The 20,090-nt window shown below is 41.0% G+C and overlaps 1 protein-coding gene across 1 annotated transcript in view; it reads right to left on the reverse strand.

Moving 5' to 3' along the window:
• The window catches only part of SUPT6H (SPT6 homolog, histone chaperone and transcription elongation factor), a 270,720-nt gene that overhangs the window by 8,818 nt on the left and 241,812 nt on the right, over positions 1–20,090 (reverse strand). Inside the window, 3 exon segments of the mRNA XM_053706195.1 lie at positions 9,829–10,001; positions 10,091–10,168; positions 10,270–10,382. Of these exon segments, the coding sequence (XP_053562170.1) occupies positions 9,829–10,001; positions 10,091–10,168; positions 10,270–10,382 (364 nt within the window).

Here is a 20,090-nt window from a genome sequence, read left to right on the forward strand (position 1 = left end):
AATCATATCAAAATACCCAGAATAAATGATTCCTCAAGGCTAAATATGTGTTAATAATGAATCGATTTAGCCCAGAAAAAGTCTACAGTCTTAATAAGCCCTTGTGAAGCCCTTATTTACTATCTTAATAAACATGGCTTACCGGATCCCATAGGGAAAATGACAGCTTCCAGCATTACATCGTCTTGTTAGAATGTGTCATACCTCAAGCAGTAAGAGACTGCACACTGTTCCCCCAACTGAAGTTAATTGCTCTCAACAGTCCTGTGTGGAACAGCCATGGATTTTAGTTACGGTGCTAAAATCATTTTCCTCATACAAACAGAAATCTTCATCTCTTTTCTGTTTCTGAGTAAATAGTACATACCAGCACTATTTTAAAATAACAAACTCTTGATTGAATAATAAAAACTACAGTTAAACACTAAAAAACTCTAAGCCATCTCCGTGGAGATGTTGCCTGTACAACGGCAAAGAGAATGACTGGGGTAGGCGGAGCCTAGGAGGGATCATGTGACCAGCTTTGCTGGGCTCTTTGCCATTTCCTGTTGGGGAAGAGAATATCCCACAAGTAAGGATGACGCCGTGGACCGGACACACCTATGTTGGAGAAACAAAGGTAGGAGAAACTAATGCAATACTAAAATGTCCTAATCTGAACCACAGTTACAGACAAGCAATTAAAACCTGTTCAGCAGCTACAATACATTGCTGTAAGTGCTGGCTAGTGATTGGTGACTACATACATAAGCCCTTCTCTTGACTGGCTCACTGCTCATGTCTCACTTAGAAACACAATACACAGCAGCTCCTGAGCATATTTCAACTAGGTGTTTAACTGCATTGAGCGTTAGTATAATTATAAAATGTATTGTTGCACTAGCATATCACTGTAAAGGTTAATGTAACTAAATTACTACAATTTCTTTTGATCTGGGAAAATATAATGGCCCAAAATCGTCTCTTATGGGGCAACTGACACATCAAGTGATTTCAATGCGTTTCTGTCCATATACACTAAGGGCTAGATTACGAGTGGAGCGCTATTTATAGCACCCTACTCACACGAAAACCTGATTGTGTTTTCTCGAGTGCGCTAACCAGACATGACGCTTCACATAGCAGAATATGTCATGTATTTTTAAACAGATTTCTACATGTATCCAATGGTATTTTTCCGCTATATATATATATATATATATATATATATATATATATATATATATATATATATATATTTCATGTAATTTGCAAGAGTCCATGAGCTAGTGACGTATGGGATATATCCTTTTTCAGATCGACGATTAGGCTATCTGCTATATGTGGATGGGTCTCTTTCAGTAAGTATGGTTTTCATTATTTAAGACACTCAGCTATGGTTTAACGCTTTATGTATTAATATAAAGTTTTAAATATATGTATTTTACTTATATTTGCCATGAGTCTGGTATATGTATATTTCCTTTTGCAGACTGTTAGTTTCAGTTTGGGAAGCATGTTTTAGGAAGTTATTTTTCTGACCTGGGGTATAGTCCTTTTCTTCAAATTGACTGTTTCTTTTAATTTCGCAGGCAAAATTAGTCTTGCGAGGTCGCAAAATGCTGTTATTTATTGCGTCATTCTTGACACAATAATTTTTTGGCGCGAAGCTACGTCTGACGACGGAAGTTAGTCATTTCCGGGGTCTTGGTTGACACCAGGTTTCCTTGCACGAGGTTGCGTCTGTTATTAGGCGAGTTGCGTCATTTACTGATGTTATTGGCGCCAAAATTTTCAACTTCCTTTTGTGTCATGCGTGATACTTTGCAGCAAAAACATTTTTTGCTTATTTTTCACCCTACTTCCTATATGCCTCTTGCCTTCTAAATGCTCAGAAGGCTATGCTGTTTGCATTTTTTCCCATTCCTGAAACTGCCATATAAGGAAATTGTACATATTGCTTTAATGTTTTTTCTTTTACATTTTGCAAGATGTCTCAATCTGATCCTGTCTCAGAACCAACTGCATGATCACAGTTCTACCAAAGCTAAGTGTATCTGTTGTAAATTAGCTGAGATTATATCTCCAGCTGTAGTATGTAACAGTTGCCATGATAAGCTTTTGCACACAGAAAACATTTTCATCAGTACTAGTACAGTTTCTGTTGTTCCTTCAACATCTAATGTACATGATATCCCTGTTGATATGAAAAATGATATTGCTGATGCGATACAGAAGGCTTTGTCTGCTATTCCGCCTTCTAATAAACGTAAAAGGTCTTTTTTTTTTAAATTATATTTTTATTGAGGTTTTTTTGTCAAAACAAACAATTAGCAATTGCCAATACACATCATGACAAACAAAGATTAACACAGGGTAAACTGCTGACACGTGTCAAATGAATATACATAAGAATTGGATGACAAATTACTTTCACATAGTGTACGATAAGTACTATATTAACTGGACACCTACTACCTGGTGTAAGCGACCACTGTTGGGCCACCTAGATTTACCATGATCAGAATACAGAGTAGGTAGACATGACTTAAGGAGGACCTCTTATGGGTCCCTATTGAAAAACCTCTATTTTTTCTTTTGATATGAAAAATGTCAATATAAGGGTAAAATAGTATACTATAATATATTCTAAACTCCGTTAGTAGAAAATAGGATCCACTGTGAAGCCTTCCAACCAGTACCTCAAGGCATTTGCTGCTTTTGATTTGGACTCACAAAGGTCTCTAGGATATATTGTATGGAGAGAAACTCGATAGACCTGTTTAAGGAGGCCTACTGGTCTAAATGAAAAAGGTGGGACCCGTATTTTGGTGTTACGTAAAGTAGGAGAGAGTACTAATGGAGTGAAGGAGGGTGCGGTATAAGAGAAACCGCTAAGTTAGTTCTCCTTAGCTAGGAGATGCATTACAGAGAGGGGGGGGGGGTGGTAAGATAAATGCGATAGAGTATATGCCAGAGGATCCTTTTAAAATACCAGGTATCAATTATGATGTTGCTATGTTAAGGAGAGAGGTTAGTGGGGTTGTAAAAAAGATAGGGTGTGTATGAGGATTATAGACTCATCTGGCTAATAATGATGGTCAGTCCTGCTGACCTAACTAGATAATAGGTATAATTGGGAGAATTGAAGCTTATGAGATGCCAGCAAGTCAGGTGTGGGGGGTGTTATCGCGAAAAACATACCAGCTTACAGGGACACCCCAACAACCTCATATCAACTAATGGGTAGGGGAAGGAATGAAATATTAAGCTTTTGGATCGTATGGTGAGGCCAATATGTGGTTCTAGGGATAGGAGGCCTATGCAAGTTGCAGTAGTAAATACTAGTGTTAATTTTTATGGGGATACAACAATTAAAAAGAAGGGGGGGGGGGGGTAGAAATTTGGGTGAAACAAATGGGATGTGGCCAATATACATTATACGCTGGCAAGTATATATTTAATAGCTGTTATAGGAGCCCTGATAGAACCTATATGGTGTGTACACATAAACCTGATACAAAGGTCTCAATTAAAGGTGAGAGCTTACACTCCATTGGAATCGTGCTAGAGGGGGACTTACCGCCTCGGCCGCTGGCAAACCGCCCCCCATATAGAAAGATTATTAACATTAGTGTAAAGGCGTTCCAATGGAATGAAAAAAGAGAGATATAACTTAGACCTCTGAACCAAACTCTCTGCGGTAGTAAAAAGGTGTGTGGGGAATATCAACAAGGTAAGGTAATACAGGCAGGGTAGTCACAAGTGCATGCTCATAAAAAGAAATCCAAACAGATATATATGAGAGTACATAGGGGGTCAATACTAAATAGCCTCAGGATAACTCCTGCAGCAAAAAAAATAATAAACATATCAACTGTCTGCAAGAGCTGTCTATGATAAGAAAGGTCATCACCAACTTATCTATAAATATATTTGTATACTGGTTCCTAAGTTGCCCTGTGCAGACATTAACAGTTTAGTCACTAACTGGATCAATCAAATCCGCATTAATGCAGGGTACAGCTCATGTATGGATAGCTATTAGGCTGCTAAATAGATGTAAACAAGAGGTGACGATAAACATATGTACAATGCAAGTGAGTGAAATAACATATAGGACCTCATCTCTGTGACTAGAGTCAGTAAGCAAAAAAAACTACATACCCACATATACCTAAAGCGATTATTGCATATAATTTTCAACCATTTACAAGCATATTGTTGAACAAAGAAACAAATACAGCTTTTTTTTAAAAAATGGTTCTGAGAATACAGTCACAAGGGTTAATTTTGGCCTTAATATCATGGAGCATTGCTGAAACGCAAGTGCGTACCAAGTCCTTACTATGAAGACCCCTTTGAACTGTCACAGCAAGTTCAACCAAGACCAGATTTATATAGTTCGTCTGAAGCATTTTGCTGGTGCAATGTACATATGGGGAGAGCCGACTGGACTGCAAAGTACGGCAGAATGGCAAGACGCGGGGTCCACTTCCATACATAAAAAGCAATACATGTTGTAGAATAATAACAGTAAGGCAGAACTATAATAATCTTTGGGAGGCTGCAAAACATATTAGAGGGTAGATGTGAGCAGGTAATGCCTAGGAATAAGGACATAGACAGTTAAGTCAGTGAGGAGAACATGCGTGGTATATAGTTCTGAGGCCATAATAAGTAAGTTTACCCCACTCCGGTGATCAATGATACAGAACAGTCTCTAGCCCTGTGAACCCCAGCTTCAGGTTGTAAGGGCTCTCCAGTGCTTGTTGCTGTACAATCTGTTGTTTTAAATTGGGAACCCAAAGAGATTAACACAAGGTGCCCCACTCTGATGGTAACGCTGTTGCAGTCACCATTTGCTGTAACCGCTAGAAGGTAGTAACTCACCGCATCAATGTCTTTGTAATCACTCTCCAGCTCACTGAATGCGGTCGGACCAAGTGAAGCCTCCACGCGATGTATAGATAGGCTGGTAACAGGCGCTTGCTTTGTAGCTGCACCCTGCTCCGGTTTAACATCAGCCCTGTCAGCCTTCTTCCCATCCATCTTTGCGTCTCCGGCTCTCAAAATTGGGTTGATCCCAAAAGCCTGCACAGTATGCTGCATCTCTCGTACCCCCTGCAGTGACCCTGTAGATGCGGCACCAACATCCTCTTTCTGCTGGGAGGGCAAGGTATTTAGATTCTGCAGCGGTCGTACTAATAGGGCAGAAACCCACGCGGTAAGATGTATCTCAAGGCTCTGGAAGTACTCGTCAATGAGCTGCCGCCCATGTCGTTCCCAGGCCTCCATAACAATGCTGCGCCACAAGTATAGTAGGTGAATTACTTGTTAAGGGAACCACCGCTGTTCTGAAAACTGCAGAGTGACCGTGGCTAAGCTGGCCTGTGTGACTGGGGAGAATAAATAGTGTATTCCTCTGGATCCTCAAGCGATATTTGTCTCTTCTGTCCCAGGGCTCAGTGAATAAAGTGGCAGTGTTCACCACATGGCGAAGTTGAAGGGCCAAAAATTTTTATGTACGACCCCTGTATAGAGCTCTCGCCTGTCCTGTGTCCTGAGGTGAATGTGTCTTATCTTTAGGATAATAAAATAGGGGATTGGAGGGTAAAATGTCTAGGTATATCCCATACTTTAGTCTATATGCCAGGAGCTCTGCTCAGGCACGTCTGGTTTCTCCGGCAGTTGGCACCGCCCCCCCAACGTAAAAGGTCTTTAAAACTTCTCATAAAACTGATAACATTTCTAATGACCGACAACATACTGAAATATCCTCCTATGATGAGGACCTCTCTGATTCAGAAGATCCTACTTCAGACATTGCCACTGACAAATCTGCTTATCTTTTCAAGATTGAGTATATTTGTTACTTTGGATATTGAGGAGTCTAGTCCACTTGATATCAAAACTAGTAAACTTTTTAATTCCGTTTATAAACCTCCTGTGGTTACTCCTGAGGTTTTTCCAGTTCCTGATGCTCTTTCTGATGTGATTGCTAAGGAATGAATTAAGCCTGGTACTTCTTTCATTCCTTCTTCTAGGTTTAAAAGGTTGTTTTGGGAAAAATTCACCAAAGTTGATGGGGCTATTTGTACTCTTGCCAAACCTACTACTATTCCTATGGAAGACAGTACATATTTTAAAGATCCTTTAGATAGGAAACTTAAATCTTATCTAAGGAAATCTTATTTATATTCTGGCTATATTCTCAGGCCTGCCATTTCTATGGCTGATGTTGTGGCTGCATCAACCTTTTGGTTGGATAGCTTAGCGCAACAGGAAACAGATCCTGATCTGTCTAGCATTGTTTGTTTGCTTCAACATGCTAATCATTTTATCTGTGATGCTATTTTTGATTATATCAAAATTGATGTTAAATCTATGACTTTAGCTATTTTAGCTAGAAGAGCATTATGGCTCAAATCTTGGAATGCTGACATGGTATCTAAGTCTAGATTACTATCACATTCTTTCCAAGGTAACAATTTATTTGGTTCTCAGTTGGATTCAATTATTTCAACTATCACTGGGGGGGAAGGGAGTTTTTTTGCCTCAGGATAAAAGATCTAAGGGTAAATCTAAAGCTTCTAATCGTTTTCGTTCTTTTTGACAGAATAAGGAACAGAAAACCAATCCTTCCCCTAAAGACTCTGGTTCCAATTGGAAACCTTCATGTTGGAATAAATCCAAGCCATTTAAGAAACCAAAACCAACCCCCAAGTCTGCATGAAGGTGTAGCCCTCGATCCAGTTCAGCTGGTGGGGGGCAGATTGAAATTATTCCAAGACATTTGGGCAAATACTATTCAAAATCGGTGGATTCAGAGTATTGTCTCTCAAGGGTATCGAATAGGATTCAGAGTAAGACCTCCTGTGAGAAGATTCTCTCTCACGATCCAGCAAATCCGGTGAAGGCTCAGGCTTTTCTGAAGTGTGTTTCAGATCTAGAGCTTTCAGAGGTAATAATTCCAGTTCCGTTTCAGGAACAGGGTCTGGGGTTTTATTCAAATCTATTCATTGTCCCAAAGAAAGAAAGTTCAGGCCAGTTCTGGATCTGAAGTTTTTTAATTGTTTTGTAAGAGTCCCAACTTTCAAGATGATGACTAGGAGGACTATTTTGCCTTTAATTCAGCAAGGTCATTATATTTTCACAATAGACTTACAGGATGCATATCTTCACATTCCGATTCATCCAGACCACTATCGGTTTCAGAGATTCTCTTTTCTAGACAAGCATTACCAATATGTCGCTCTTCCATTTGTCCTAGCAACAGCTCAAAAGATCTTTTCAAAGGTTCTCAGTGCCCTTCTATCTGTAATCAGAGAACAGGGTATTGCCGTGTTTCCTTATTTGGACGTTATCTTGGTATTAGCTCAGTCTTTACATTTAGTCGAATCTCACACGAATCAATGTGTGTTTTTTCTTCAAAGACATGGTTGGAGGATCAATTTACCAAAGAGTTTCTTGATTCCTCAGACAAGAGTCACCTTTTAAGGTTTTCAGTTTTCCAGATAGATTCAGTGTCCATGACTCTGTCGTTAACAGACAAATTAAATTGGTTTCAGCTTTTCGAAACCTTCAGTCTCAATCATTCCCTTCACTGGGTATGTGCATGGAAGTTTTAGGTCTCATGACTGCAGCATCGGACGCAATCCCCTTTGCTCGTTTTCATGAGACCTCTACAGCTTTGTATGCTGAATCAATGGTGCAGGGATTATACTCTGATATCACAATTGATATACTTAAATCCTAACATTCAACTCTTTCTGACTTGGTGGCTAGACCATCATTGTATAGTTCAAGGGGCTTCTTTTGTTCGTCCTTCCTGGACTGTAACAACAACAGATGCAAGTCTTTTAAGTTGGGGAGCTGTCTGGGGATCTCTGACAGCACAAGGGGTTTGAAACCTCAAGAGACGAGGTTACCAATCAATATTTTAGAACTATTTTCAGGGCTCTTCAAGTTTGACCTCTGTTAAAGAGAGAACCATTCATTTGTTTTCAGACGGACAATATCACAACTGTGGCATATGTCAATCACCAGGGTGGGACTCGCAGTCCCCTAGCTATGAAAGAAGTATCTTGGATACTTTCTTGGGCGGAATCCAGCTCTTGTCTGATTTCTGCGGTGCATATCTCAGGTGTAGACAATTGGGAAGCGGATTATCTCAGCCGTCAGACCCTACATCCGGGGGAGTGGTCTCTCCATCCAGATCTTTTTTGTCGAATTGTACATATGTGGGGTCATCCAGAAATATATCTGATGGCTTCTCATCTAAACAAGAAACTTCCCAGGTACCTATCCAGGTCCAGGGATCCTCAGGCAGAGAAGGTGGATGCTTTAGCAGCTCCTTGGTTTTACCAACCTGCTTATATCTTTCCGCCTCTAGTAGTTCTTCCAAGAGTGATCTCCAAGATGTATTTTTGTGTTTATATGTGTTTTCATGTCAAATACATATATACACACATATATATATATATATATATATATATATATATATATAAATATTTAGACGTATATATATATATATATATATATATATATATATATATATATATATATATATCTAGGTTAAAGCCCTTTGTAGTCTTTTTTTCTCTCTTTGAGCCCTTATAAATTTATGAGGTTGTGCTATCTCAATGTGCATTAAATTAAATTGCGCTCAAGTGATCGCTTTTACTTTCAACTTGCAATACACAAGCTACTTCCAATGCGTGCTAATAGCCATGATAAACCCAATATCGCTTGTGCGCAACTGTTAGCGCGCCACTCCTAATCTGGCCCTAAAAGTGTAGACTGTATAGTCACTGAAAAATGTAGTCATAAATGTTATACATCCCTTTGGTTGTTAAGACTTATTACACAAAACTTGCACCTGTAAACAAGTGCTTGAACATATAGCTGTGAACTTTTCGTCATCCAAATGAAGATTTCCTTTGGTTTTTAGCACTATTTTGGAAGAATCTTGTTATTTAAAGCCCATTCTGTAACTTAAAGGTTAACTTATAGTGTGCAGAAGTGCTATTAGTGTGGAGACTTTGTGCCTGTGATGAGGGTTTTCCTTTCTGCACCTGGATCTCTCTCTTACTGGTTGTTTAATATGCCATGCTGAAATCAGGAGAACACAGGCAGCAGGATAGACAAAAGACTGACCATACCAGTCCAATATATTTACATATTGTGAATTTACTAACTAAAGAAAAGTGAAATGCATATTATTTTAAAGGGATATAAAAGACCCCAGATTCATTAAGTAATAGAGTTATTACTTATATACAGACTCCTTTGTCAAATGGACCATATCTGTCTTCTAGAAAGTGTTCTCTAAATACAACTTTCTATATGATATTATGCCCATAATGGTTAAGTACTGGATATACACTGTCAGTCCTGAGGATAAGGGCATAATTTACCTGAGCATACATTTGGAGTGTCATGGGAAAAAAACAGGTATAGTAAGCTGCCTTTTAAAACTTTTCAGAAGACCAAGGTGGAACCTTTATCAAGAGATACAGTTTTTAGATGTAGATGACCTATTACTTTCAAGTTATAGTGCCATAACAAAGCAAACACTAATCACAGTCTGCTGTAACTTATAGCTGATTTTTTACAGTATGATTACAAATTATCAAAACAAAAAGCATTTTGATTACTACAGGATTTATAAAAAAATTAAGCTGGGCTTTCCTACCAGCTTTAATTAATAAGACTAAAGCATCCTGCATGATCACGTTGCTAATAGTAGGTGCACTGTAGTTAATTTAATTTTTATTTTAATAGGAAGAATATTTTCCAAAGTCGTCATAGCTAATATAGTTAACCTTTACTGTATATGCAACTCACATGATATGCACTACCGCCTCCTCCACTGCCTCCACCAAAACCATACTGGCTGGATGCCCACTGGGCAGGTGTGGCATTAGGGTTTTGCCCATGTTGCCCAGTTACCGCAGCAATAGCATTAAACATTTGAGAGGTCATATTCTGTGGAAGAGCATTCACAGCTCTGGTCAGATCTACAAAAAAAACAAACAAAAAAAAAATTAGATTATGCCCATCAGAATCCTATAATCACAGACACAAGGAAGCAAACACTAACACTGACCTGCAAGATTGATATTGGAAGGAGTGGCACTCATGGAGGCCGGAGTTCGAGTCCTGCTGCTGCTACTTGGTGTGATACCTGACAGATAAATGGTACAAGGATCCAAAGATTACTATTGTGGCCAAATATCTACAGCTGACATGTTATTTAATTCAGCAAATCTGAAACATATTACAGACCTGGTACAGGGTCCTGGTAATGGTCCTTAAACCATCTGAAAAGTCCATTTACAGTAGGAAAGATTTGCCCTCTGTATCGGAAGCCTTCAGGTGTTACTGTCAAATACTCAAACCTAAAGGAGAACATTGATCAACTATATGCTATGAGTTTTATAAAACAATCACATCTGCTTTAAATATTTATAAATACTCAAGCAAAGGGACATTTACTAGGCGATATGTGCTAGTTCAAATATGCCTTTAAAATGTAATGTTAAAACAAACAACATGTAACCAATTTGTTTTGTAAAAATTATTGAAGGTAGCCTTGTGTAAAAAAACAAAAACAAAACCAATTATGCTTACCTGATAATTTCATTTCCATCGTGGGGAGGCGTCTCCACGGCTTCATTCATTACTTATGGAAATTAAGAACCTGGCCACCAGGAGGCGGCAAAGACACCCCAGCCAAAGGCTTAAATACCTCCCCCACTCCCCTCATCCCCCAGTCATTCTGCCGAGGGAACAAGGAACAGTAGGAGAAATATCAGGGTATAAATGGTGCAAGAAGAAATTATTAAATTTAGGGCCGCCCACCGGAGATACGGGTGGAAGCCGTGGACTCTCCTCCCCACGATGGAAACTATATGATCAGGTTAGCATAATTTATGTTTTCCATCTGAAGGGGAGGAGAGTCCATGGCTTCATTCATTACTTATGGGAAACATATACCCAAGCTCTAGAGGATACTGAATGAAACCGGGAGGGTAAAGGCAGACCTTTAAACTGAGGTCACCACAGCCTGTAGAACCTTTCTCCCAAAAACAGCTTCCACAGAAGCAAAGACGTCAAATTTGTAAAACTTTGTGAAAGTATTCAAGGAGGACCAGGTAGTCGCCTTAGAAATCTGCTCTATAGAAGCCTCATTTTTGAAGGACCAAGATGAAACCACTGCTCTAGTGGAATGAGCCATAATCCTCTGAGGGGGCTTGTGTCCCGCCGTCTCATAGGCGAAGCATATCAAGCTCCTCAGCCAAAAAGAAAAAGTAGCAGCAGAGGCCTGCTGACCCCTGCGCTTCCCTGAATAGACTACTCAAAGAGAATGTCTGAAATCCTTAGTCGCCTGAAGATAGAACTTCAAGGCCCGAACCACATCCAGATTATGAAGTAGCCTCTCCTTAGAAGAAGAGGGGCTAGGACACAAAGAAGGAACAACTATTTCCTGATTGATGTTACGGTCAGACACCACCTTGGGAAGAAATCCCAAGCCAGTGCGAAGAACAGCCTTATCCGCGTGAAACACCAGATTAGGGGGCTCTTGTTGCAAGGCCGACAGTTTGGAAACTCTGCGGGCCGATGCAATGGCTAACAGGAACAGAACCTTCCAAGACAGGATCTTTATGTCAAGAGAATGCATAGGCTCAAATGGAGCCCTATGTAAAACTTTAAAAACCAAATTCAAGCTCCATGGGGTAGCAGACTGCCTAAAGACAAGCCTGATTCTAGACAGGGCTTGAAGAAAGGATTGAATGTCCGGCAGCTCAGCGAGCTTCCTATGTAACAACACTGATAGAGCCGAGATCTGTCCCTTCAAGGAACTAGCGGCAAGACCCTTCTCCAAACCCTCTTGGAGAAAGGACAAAATCCTGGATACCTTAACCTTGTGCCAAGGATATCCAAGTCTCTCACACCAGGACAAGAAAACTCTCCACACCTTATGGTAGATGCGACGAGTGACTGGCTTCCTTGCCTGAACTAGAGTATCAATCACGGTTTCAGAAAAACCTCTCTTGACTATGACTAAGCGTACAATCTCCACGCAGTCAGCCTCAGAGAATCTAGATTCTGATGTTAAAAAGGACCCTGTTCCAGCAGGTCCCTGCGACAGGGTAACCTCCACGGCGGAGAGGATGACATCTCCACCAGATCCACAAACAACGTCCTTTGCAGCTAGGAAGGCGCAATCAGAATGGACGACGCTCTCTTCTGCTTTATGCGTACCACTATACGAGGTAGAAGTGGTAACGGAGGAAAAATCTACACTAGACTGAACTCCCAAGGTACCGCCAACGCATCTATCAGCTCTGCTTGGGGTCCCTCGACCTGTATCGGGGAAGTTTGCAATTTAATCGGGGCGCCATGAGATCGATTCCTGGCGTCCCCCATCTGAGACAAATCTTCGCAAACACCTCGGAGTGAAGAGACCATTCTCCAGGATGAAATGTTTGCCTGCTGAGAATGTCCGCTTCCCAGTTGTCCACTCCAGGGATGTGGATCGCTGAGAGCGAACAGCTGTGGGTCTCCGCCCAGTCCAGAATCCGAGACACATCCCTCATTGCTAGGGAGCTCCTCGTACCCCCCCGATGATTGATGTATGCCGAGACTCTGAGACCACTTTCCCTGTGCCATCCTGGCAACCTAAACAGCTCCTCATCCGGTCACTCACGTCCGTGGTCACAATTTCCCAGGACGGTCCCAAGAAGGATGTCCCCATGGACAACTGGACCGGACGGATCCACCAAGAGAGGGAAAACCGAGCCTGTGCATCCATGGATATCAGCTGTGACAGATCGGAATGATCGCCGTTCCACTGCCTCAACATGCACAGTTGAAGAGGTCTGAGATGAAATCTTGCGAATGGAATGACGTCTATGCTGGAGACCATGAGTCCAATCACCTCCATACACTGAGCCACTGAGGGACTCCTTGAGGACTGGAGGGCAAGACAGGCGGACGCAATCTTCCTGAGTCGTTGGTCTGTTTCGTGCCCAGAAACTCCACCCTGGTGCTGGGAACCAGGAAGCACTTTCCGGAGTTGATCTTTAAACCGTGAGATTGAAGTAACAGAAGCAGAGCCCTTGAATTGACTTCTGCCAGATGAAAGGACGGCACCTGAACCAGAATGTCGTCCAGGTAGGGGGCGCCACCGCAATACCCCTGGATCTGGCCACTGCAAGCAGTGCCCGCAGAACCTTTGTGAAGACTCTCAGAGCTGTCGCCAGACTGAAGGGAAGGGCCACAAATTGAAAATGTTGGTCCAGAAACGCAAATTTGAGAAACTTGAAGTGGTCCCTGTGAATTGGAACATGCAGGTAGGCGTCCTTCAAGTCTATTGTGGTCATGAACTGCCCCTCTTGAACTAGAGGCAAAATGGACCTGATTGTTTCCATTTTGAACGATGGAACAGACAGGAACATGTTTAAACACTTTAAATCCAGAATCGGGCAGAACGTGCCCTCCTTCTTTGGAATCACGAACAGATTTGAATAGTACCCTAAGACCCCTTTCTGCATGGGGTACTGGTACAATAACGCCTAGAGATGATAGATCCCTCACACACTATAGGAAGGCCTCTCTCTTTTCCGGCCTTGAAGACTGGTTTGAAACAAGGAATCTGCCCCTGAACGGAAGGGACCTGAACCCTATCCTGTAACCCTGGGCGACAACCTCCAGAACCCAAGGGTCCTGAACATCCTGCAACCAGGCGTTGGAGAATAGAGACAATCTGCCCCCTACTCGGTCCGTAAACCTGTCGGAGGCCGCCCCTTCATGCCGATTTTGTTTTGGCGGGCTTCTTGTTCTGCTTAGACTTGTTCCAAGCCTGAGCCGGCTTCCAGGCTCCCTTAGGTGGGTCCACCTTTGCGGCGGGCGTGCCTTGTCCGCGCGAAAGGGATGAAAATTAGATTCCTTAGGCTTAGCCTTCTTATCCTGGGGCAGGAAGGCACCCTTGCCTCCCGTAACCATGGATATAATAGAGTCCAGGCCTGGACCAAACAAAATCTTACCTTGAATAGGCAGGGACAGTAACCTCAGCTTAGAAGTCATGTCTGCTGACCAAGATTTTAGCCACAGCGCCCTGCGTGCTAAAAATGGAAAAACCTGACACCTTATCGTTCAGGCGAATAATCTGCATATTTGCGTAGCAAATTAAAAGAATTGGCAACCTTCAGTGCCTTAATCCTCTCCTGAAACTCTTCGAAAGAGGGCTCACCCTCAATCATCTCACACAGAGAATCACACCAATATGACGCAGCTCCGGCAACGACCACTGCCGGTTGCAAAACAAACCCTGTGTGTTGAAACATTTTCCTTAACATGTTTTCTAACTTTTTATCCATGGGCTCCTTGGACGAGCTATCCTCTAGAGGAATAGTTGTACGCTTAGCGAGAGTGGAGATAGCACCATCCACCTTGGGAATGGTTCCCCACAGCTCATGCTGGGCCTCCGGAATGGGGAAAAGCTTTTTAAAATTAGAAGGGGAAAAGGATGTACCTAATTGCTCCCATTCATTCTTTATAGTCTAGCCGCTCTGGAAAGCTCTATGCTTGCGCTTAGCAGAACACCGTAAAGCATGGATCACTTTAGAGACTGCCGTTTGAAGTTGGTCCGCAAAATCTGGCGGCCAGCAAATCTCCCCCGAAGGGGTAACAGTCGGACCCTGGGGCGCTGCATGTGGAACAGGGGACGCAATTAGGGAACGCACCTCACGGGACGGAGAGCCCTCAGAGGTGGACGGCTCAGTAGTACTAGACATTCTTTTATTTTTAGATGTCGTAGCTCTTTCAAGACATGTGGAACACAGTTGCGCAGGCTGTTCTACAGGAACCTCACAACAAACACAGGTAAAAGACTTAGATAAAGAGTGAGTACCCTCCAACGCGTCAGAATCCTCCATAGCTTTTATCTTAATTAGTAAATTAAGAACAGGAACCTTTAAAACCGCCAATGGCCGGGGCACTCACCACCTCCTTGGACCCGGACTAGAGAAACCGCTTTGTCTCCTCTGTCACAGATCAGACCGGAAGTGATGTCTTAACAGGACCGCCCCTGCCTAAAGGAGAAAACACACTAAAAAAAAGGTGCGCAAAAACTCCCAGAAATGAACCTGTCAGTTCCACCACATTGCCAGAGCCTCATCCCGCAGCAATGACACAAAGAATATCATGTATAACCCACCCCCCCCCGTTCAATAATCCCCTTACCAGGAATATTAACCCTATAAAGATAAAAGGCGCAACACTGTGGTCCTGTCTTCTGTGTTATCAACGTAATAAAAAAATTAAACAATTTTACCATAATCCACACCTTGGAACAGGAACACGGCCCTTCAAGTGTGACAGGTTGTAGCATCGCTCCTGACATGGACTTGAGAGAAGAAAGTCTGAGAAACTCGTCAATGACGATTGCTGTAGGAGCTGTTAATATGAGTTGGGATGGTGTCGCAGAGGAGAGCTCTCCCTGCATCTCCGGACTCTTTCACCCAGGCCCTCAAGTGAAAGGCTTGTTAGGGCTACTTAACCTTCCGTCCCATAGCGAAGAGTAGTACTCTCCATAAGAGACCTCCGAAACTTTGGCAACTCTCTGCCATCCATCCTATTTAAGCCTTTGGCTGGGGTGTCTTTGCCTCCTCCTGGTGGCCAGGTTCTTAATTCCCATAAGTAATGAATGAAGCCGTGGACTCTCCTCCCGTTTAGATGGAAAAGGCATTCCCTTTTACTAAAATAATCTTCCCAATGATTGCCCATTTAACTTAGTTGTAGATGAAAAGTAGAGCTCATTGTTTTTGTGGTTTTGGATAGTAGGGATACTTATGAACTGCGTACAAGTAATTTTGGAGGCACCAAAACAGTTACATGTCAAAGAGATTAAAGGGACAGTCAACACCAGAATTTTTGTTGTTTAAAAAGATAATCCCTTTATTACCCATTCCCCAGTTTTGCATAACCAACACTGTTATAATAATACATGTTTTACATCTGTAATTACCTTGTATCTAAGCTTCTGCAAACTGCCCCCTTATTTCAGTTCTTTTGACAGAGTTGCATGTTAGCCAATCAGTGCTCACTCCTAGGTAACTTCACGTGCATGAGCTCAATGTTATCTATATGAAACACATTAACTAATGCCCTCTAGTTGTCAAAATGGATTCATTTTAGAGGCAGTCTTCAAAGTCAAGAAATTGGCATATGAACCTCCTAGGTTTAGCTTTCAACTAAGAATACCAAGAGAACAAAGCAAAATTGGTGATAAAAGTAAATTGGAAAGTTGTTTAAAATGACATGCCCTATCTCATAAAAGTTTATTTTGGACAAATGTCCCTTTAAGAGCCCATTATTATGGCAGTCCCCCATGATCTGATCCCGGCCTTGAAATCACATGATCGTTGATTTCATTTTTACTAATAGTGTTTACAGCAGAACTTTGTTGTGATGTGCACAGGGGCTGTACTACCATTAGTGCAGCAGGTGCAGTGGCACCAGGGCCCAAGTGATGGTGGGGGCCCATAGGAGTCAGTCTATTATCCTCAGGCCTCCCCAACGGTCCAGGTTTTCTTGATTACTTTGGATGAGAGCAGGTAAAATAACCATGTTTACTAATCAGCTGATTATTTCACCTGTGCTCCAGTTGATAACCTCAAAATGTGGCCTGTTAGGGAGGCCTGAAGACAGGTTTGAAAACCAGTGGTACATTCAAATGTGTACAATCCTAATGCATGGAAGCCTATTAGTGCAGGTTGCAGATCTATCTTATTGCAATACTTACTGAGTTACCTTTGGGGCCCTCAAAAACATTTTGCACCGGGGCACTCTGGTGAGTAGTCCGCTACTGGATGTGAACTCTATAGAATCGCCACAAAGGGGTTAGACATCATTGCCCAAGGAGAGCATATTAAATAGAAAACAAATTGCTCCCCCCTGCTCTCTCAGATTACTCAGTGTCAGATAAAAGGACACTGCTGGAACCCAGCCAGAAACAGTGCCAGTGAGAGGAAAGAAATCTGGGTCATCTGTCCACTTTTGTACGTTTCTCTACTTGCCAAACACAACAAACTGTGGGGCCCATCGGAAGTGGAATTTGTACAAAGACAAAACACACACATTACAGATAGAAAGAAGAACATTTAATGATGGGGCATGGAAGACATACTGTTCTTGAGTGCATATGTATCGGGTTCCAATATAGGTCTCTTAAAATGTATTGCACTTCTATTAAAAAAGTCTCAATAAATGTGTATGGCTTGACCAGTATGGATGTGTAACCCAATAAGTGTGCACTCAATCTGTATACTTGTTTAAATCCTGTTGCAAGTATGGTAGAGGACATCTTTTGAAAAGACCATAGATACAAGGAGAACAATTAATTTGGTGTAGACAAGTGGTTTTGCAGGCATAAATCAACAAAGTAAAACAGATTTTAGTTTCTTCTTATACACAGCTTTATATTAAGACAAAAAAAATGTGTATATATATATATATATATATATATATATATATATATATATATATATAAAAAAAACATAATTTATGTAAGAACTTACCTGATAAATTCATTTCTTTCATATTGGCAAGTGTCCATGAGCTAGTGACATATGGGATATACAATCCTACCAGGAGGGGCAAAGTTTCCCAAACCTCAAAATGCCTATAAATACACCCTCACCACACCCACCCACAATTCAGTTTAACAAATAGCCAAGCAGTGGGGTGATAAAGAAAGGAGTAGAAAGCATCAACAAAGGAAATTTGGAAATAATTGTGCTTTATACAAAAAATCATAACCACCATAAAAAGGGTGGGCCTCATGGACTCTTGCTGCCAATATGAAAGAAATGAATTTATCAGGTAAGTTCTTACATAAATTATGTTTTCTTTCATGTAATTGGCAAGAGTCCACCAAAGATGTGGAGTCTTCCACTCAAGAGTCACTAGAGAGGGAGGGAATAAAAATAAAAACAGCCATATTTCGCTGAAAAAATTAATCCACAACCCAAAAAAATAAGTTTATTTTCATTTTTGAAAGAAAAAAACTTAAATTAAAAAGCAGAAGAATCAAACTGAAACAGCTGCCTGAAGAACTTTTCTACCAAAAACTGCTTCCAAAGAAGCAAATAAATCAAAACGGTAGAATTTAGTAAATGTATGCAAAGAGGACCAAGTCGCCGCTTTGCAAATCTGATCAACTGAAGCTTCATTCTTAAAAGCCCACGAAGTGGAGACTGATCTAGTAGAATGAGCTGTAATTCTCTGAGGCGGGGCCTGACCCGACTCCAAATAAGCTTGATGAATCAAAAGTTTCAACCAAGAAGCCAAGGAAATAGCAGAAGCCTTCTGACCTTTCCTAGGACCAGAAAATAAAACAAATAGACTGGAAGTCTTCCTGAAATCTTTAGTAGATTCCACATAATATTTCAAAGCTCTTACCACATCCAAAGAATGTAAGGATCTCTCCAAAGAATTCTTAGGATTAGGACACAAGGAAGGGACAACAATTTCTCTACTAATGTTAGAATTCACAACCTTAGGTAAAAATTGAAAAGAAGTCCGAAAAACTGCCTTATCCTGATGAAAAATCAGAAAAGGAGACTCACAAGAAAGAGCAGATAGCTCAGAAACTCTTCTAGCAGAAGAGATAGCCAAAAGGAACAACACTTTCCAAGAAAGTAGTTTAGTGTAAAAAGAATACATAGGCTCAAATGGAGGAGCCTGTAAAGCCTTCAGAACCAAATTAAGACTCCAAGGAGGAGAAATGTATTTAATGACAGGCTTAATACGAACTAAAGCCTGTACAAAACAGTGAATATCCGAAAGTATAGCAATCTTTCTGTGAAACAGAAAAAGCGGAGATTTGTCCTTTCAAGGAACTTGCAGACAAACCCTTATCCAAACCAACCTGAAGGAACTGTAAAATTCTAGGAATTCTAAAAGAACGCCAGAAGAATTTATGAGAACACCATGAAATGTAAGTCTTCCAAACTCTATAATAAATCTTCCTAGAGACAGATTTACGAGCTTGTAACATAGTATTAATCACTAAGCATTCAATTTCCATACCTTCAAATTTAATGATTTGAGATCCTGATGGAAAAACGGACCTTGAGATAGTAGGTCCGGCCGTAACGGAAGTGGCCAAGGCGGGCAAATGGACATCCGAACCAGATCCGCATACCAAAACCTGTGTGGCCATGCTGGAGCCACCAGCAACACAAAAGACTGTTCCATGATGATTTTGGAGATCCCTCTTGGAAGGAGAACTAGAGGCGGGAAGATGTAAGCAGGTTGAGAACACCAAGGAAGTGTCAGCGCATCCACTGCTTCCGCCTGAACATCCCTGGACCTGGACAGGTATCTGGGAACTTTCTTGTTTAGATGAGAGGCCATGAGATCTATCTCTGGAAGCCCCCACATCTGAACAATTTGAGAAAACACATCTGGATGGAGAGACCACTCCCCTGGATGTAAAGTCTGGCGGCTGAGATAATCCGCCTCCCAATAGAAGAGCATATCAACGTAGAAATCTTAGCACAAACTTACTTCACCACCTCCATAGGAGGCAAAGTTTGTAAAACTGAATTGTGGGTGTGGTGAAGGGTGTATTTATAGGCATTTTGAGGTTTGGGAAACTTTGCCCCTCCTGGTAGGATTGTATATCCCATATGTCACTAGCTCATGGACTCTTGCCAATTACATGAAATATATACACACACACACATATATATATATATATATATATATATATACACACACACACACACATATATATATATATATATATATATATACACATATATATATACACACATATATATACACACATATATATACACACACATATATACACACACATATATACACACACATATATATATATATATATATATATATATATATACACACACATATATATATATATATACACACACACATATATATATATATATATATACACACACACACACACACACACATATATATATATATATATATATATATATATATATATAAAACATAATTTATGTAAGAACTTACCTGATAAATTCATTTCTTTCATATTAGCAAGAGTC

Source organism: Bombina bombina, chromosome 3 (genome assembly GCF_027579735.1).
Source record: "Bombina bombina isolate aBomBom1 chromosome 3, aBomBom1.pri, whole genome shotgun sequence".
NCBI classification, from domain to species: Eukaryota; Metazoa; Chordata; class Amphibia; order Anura; family Bombinatoridae; genus Bombina; species Bombina bombina.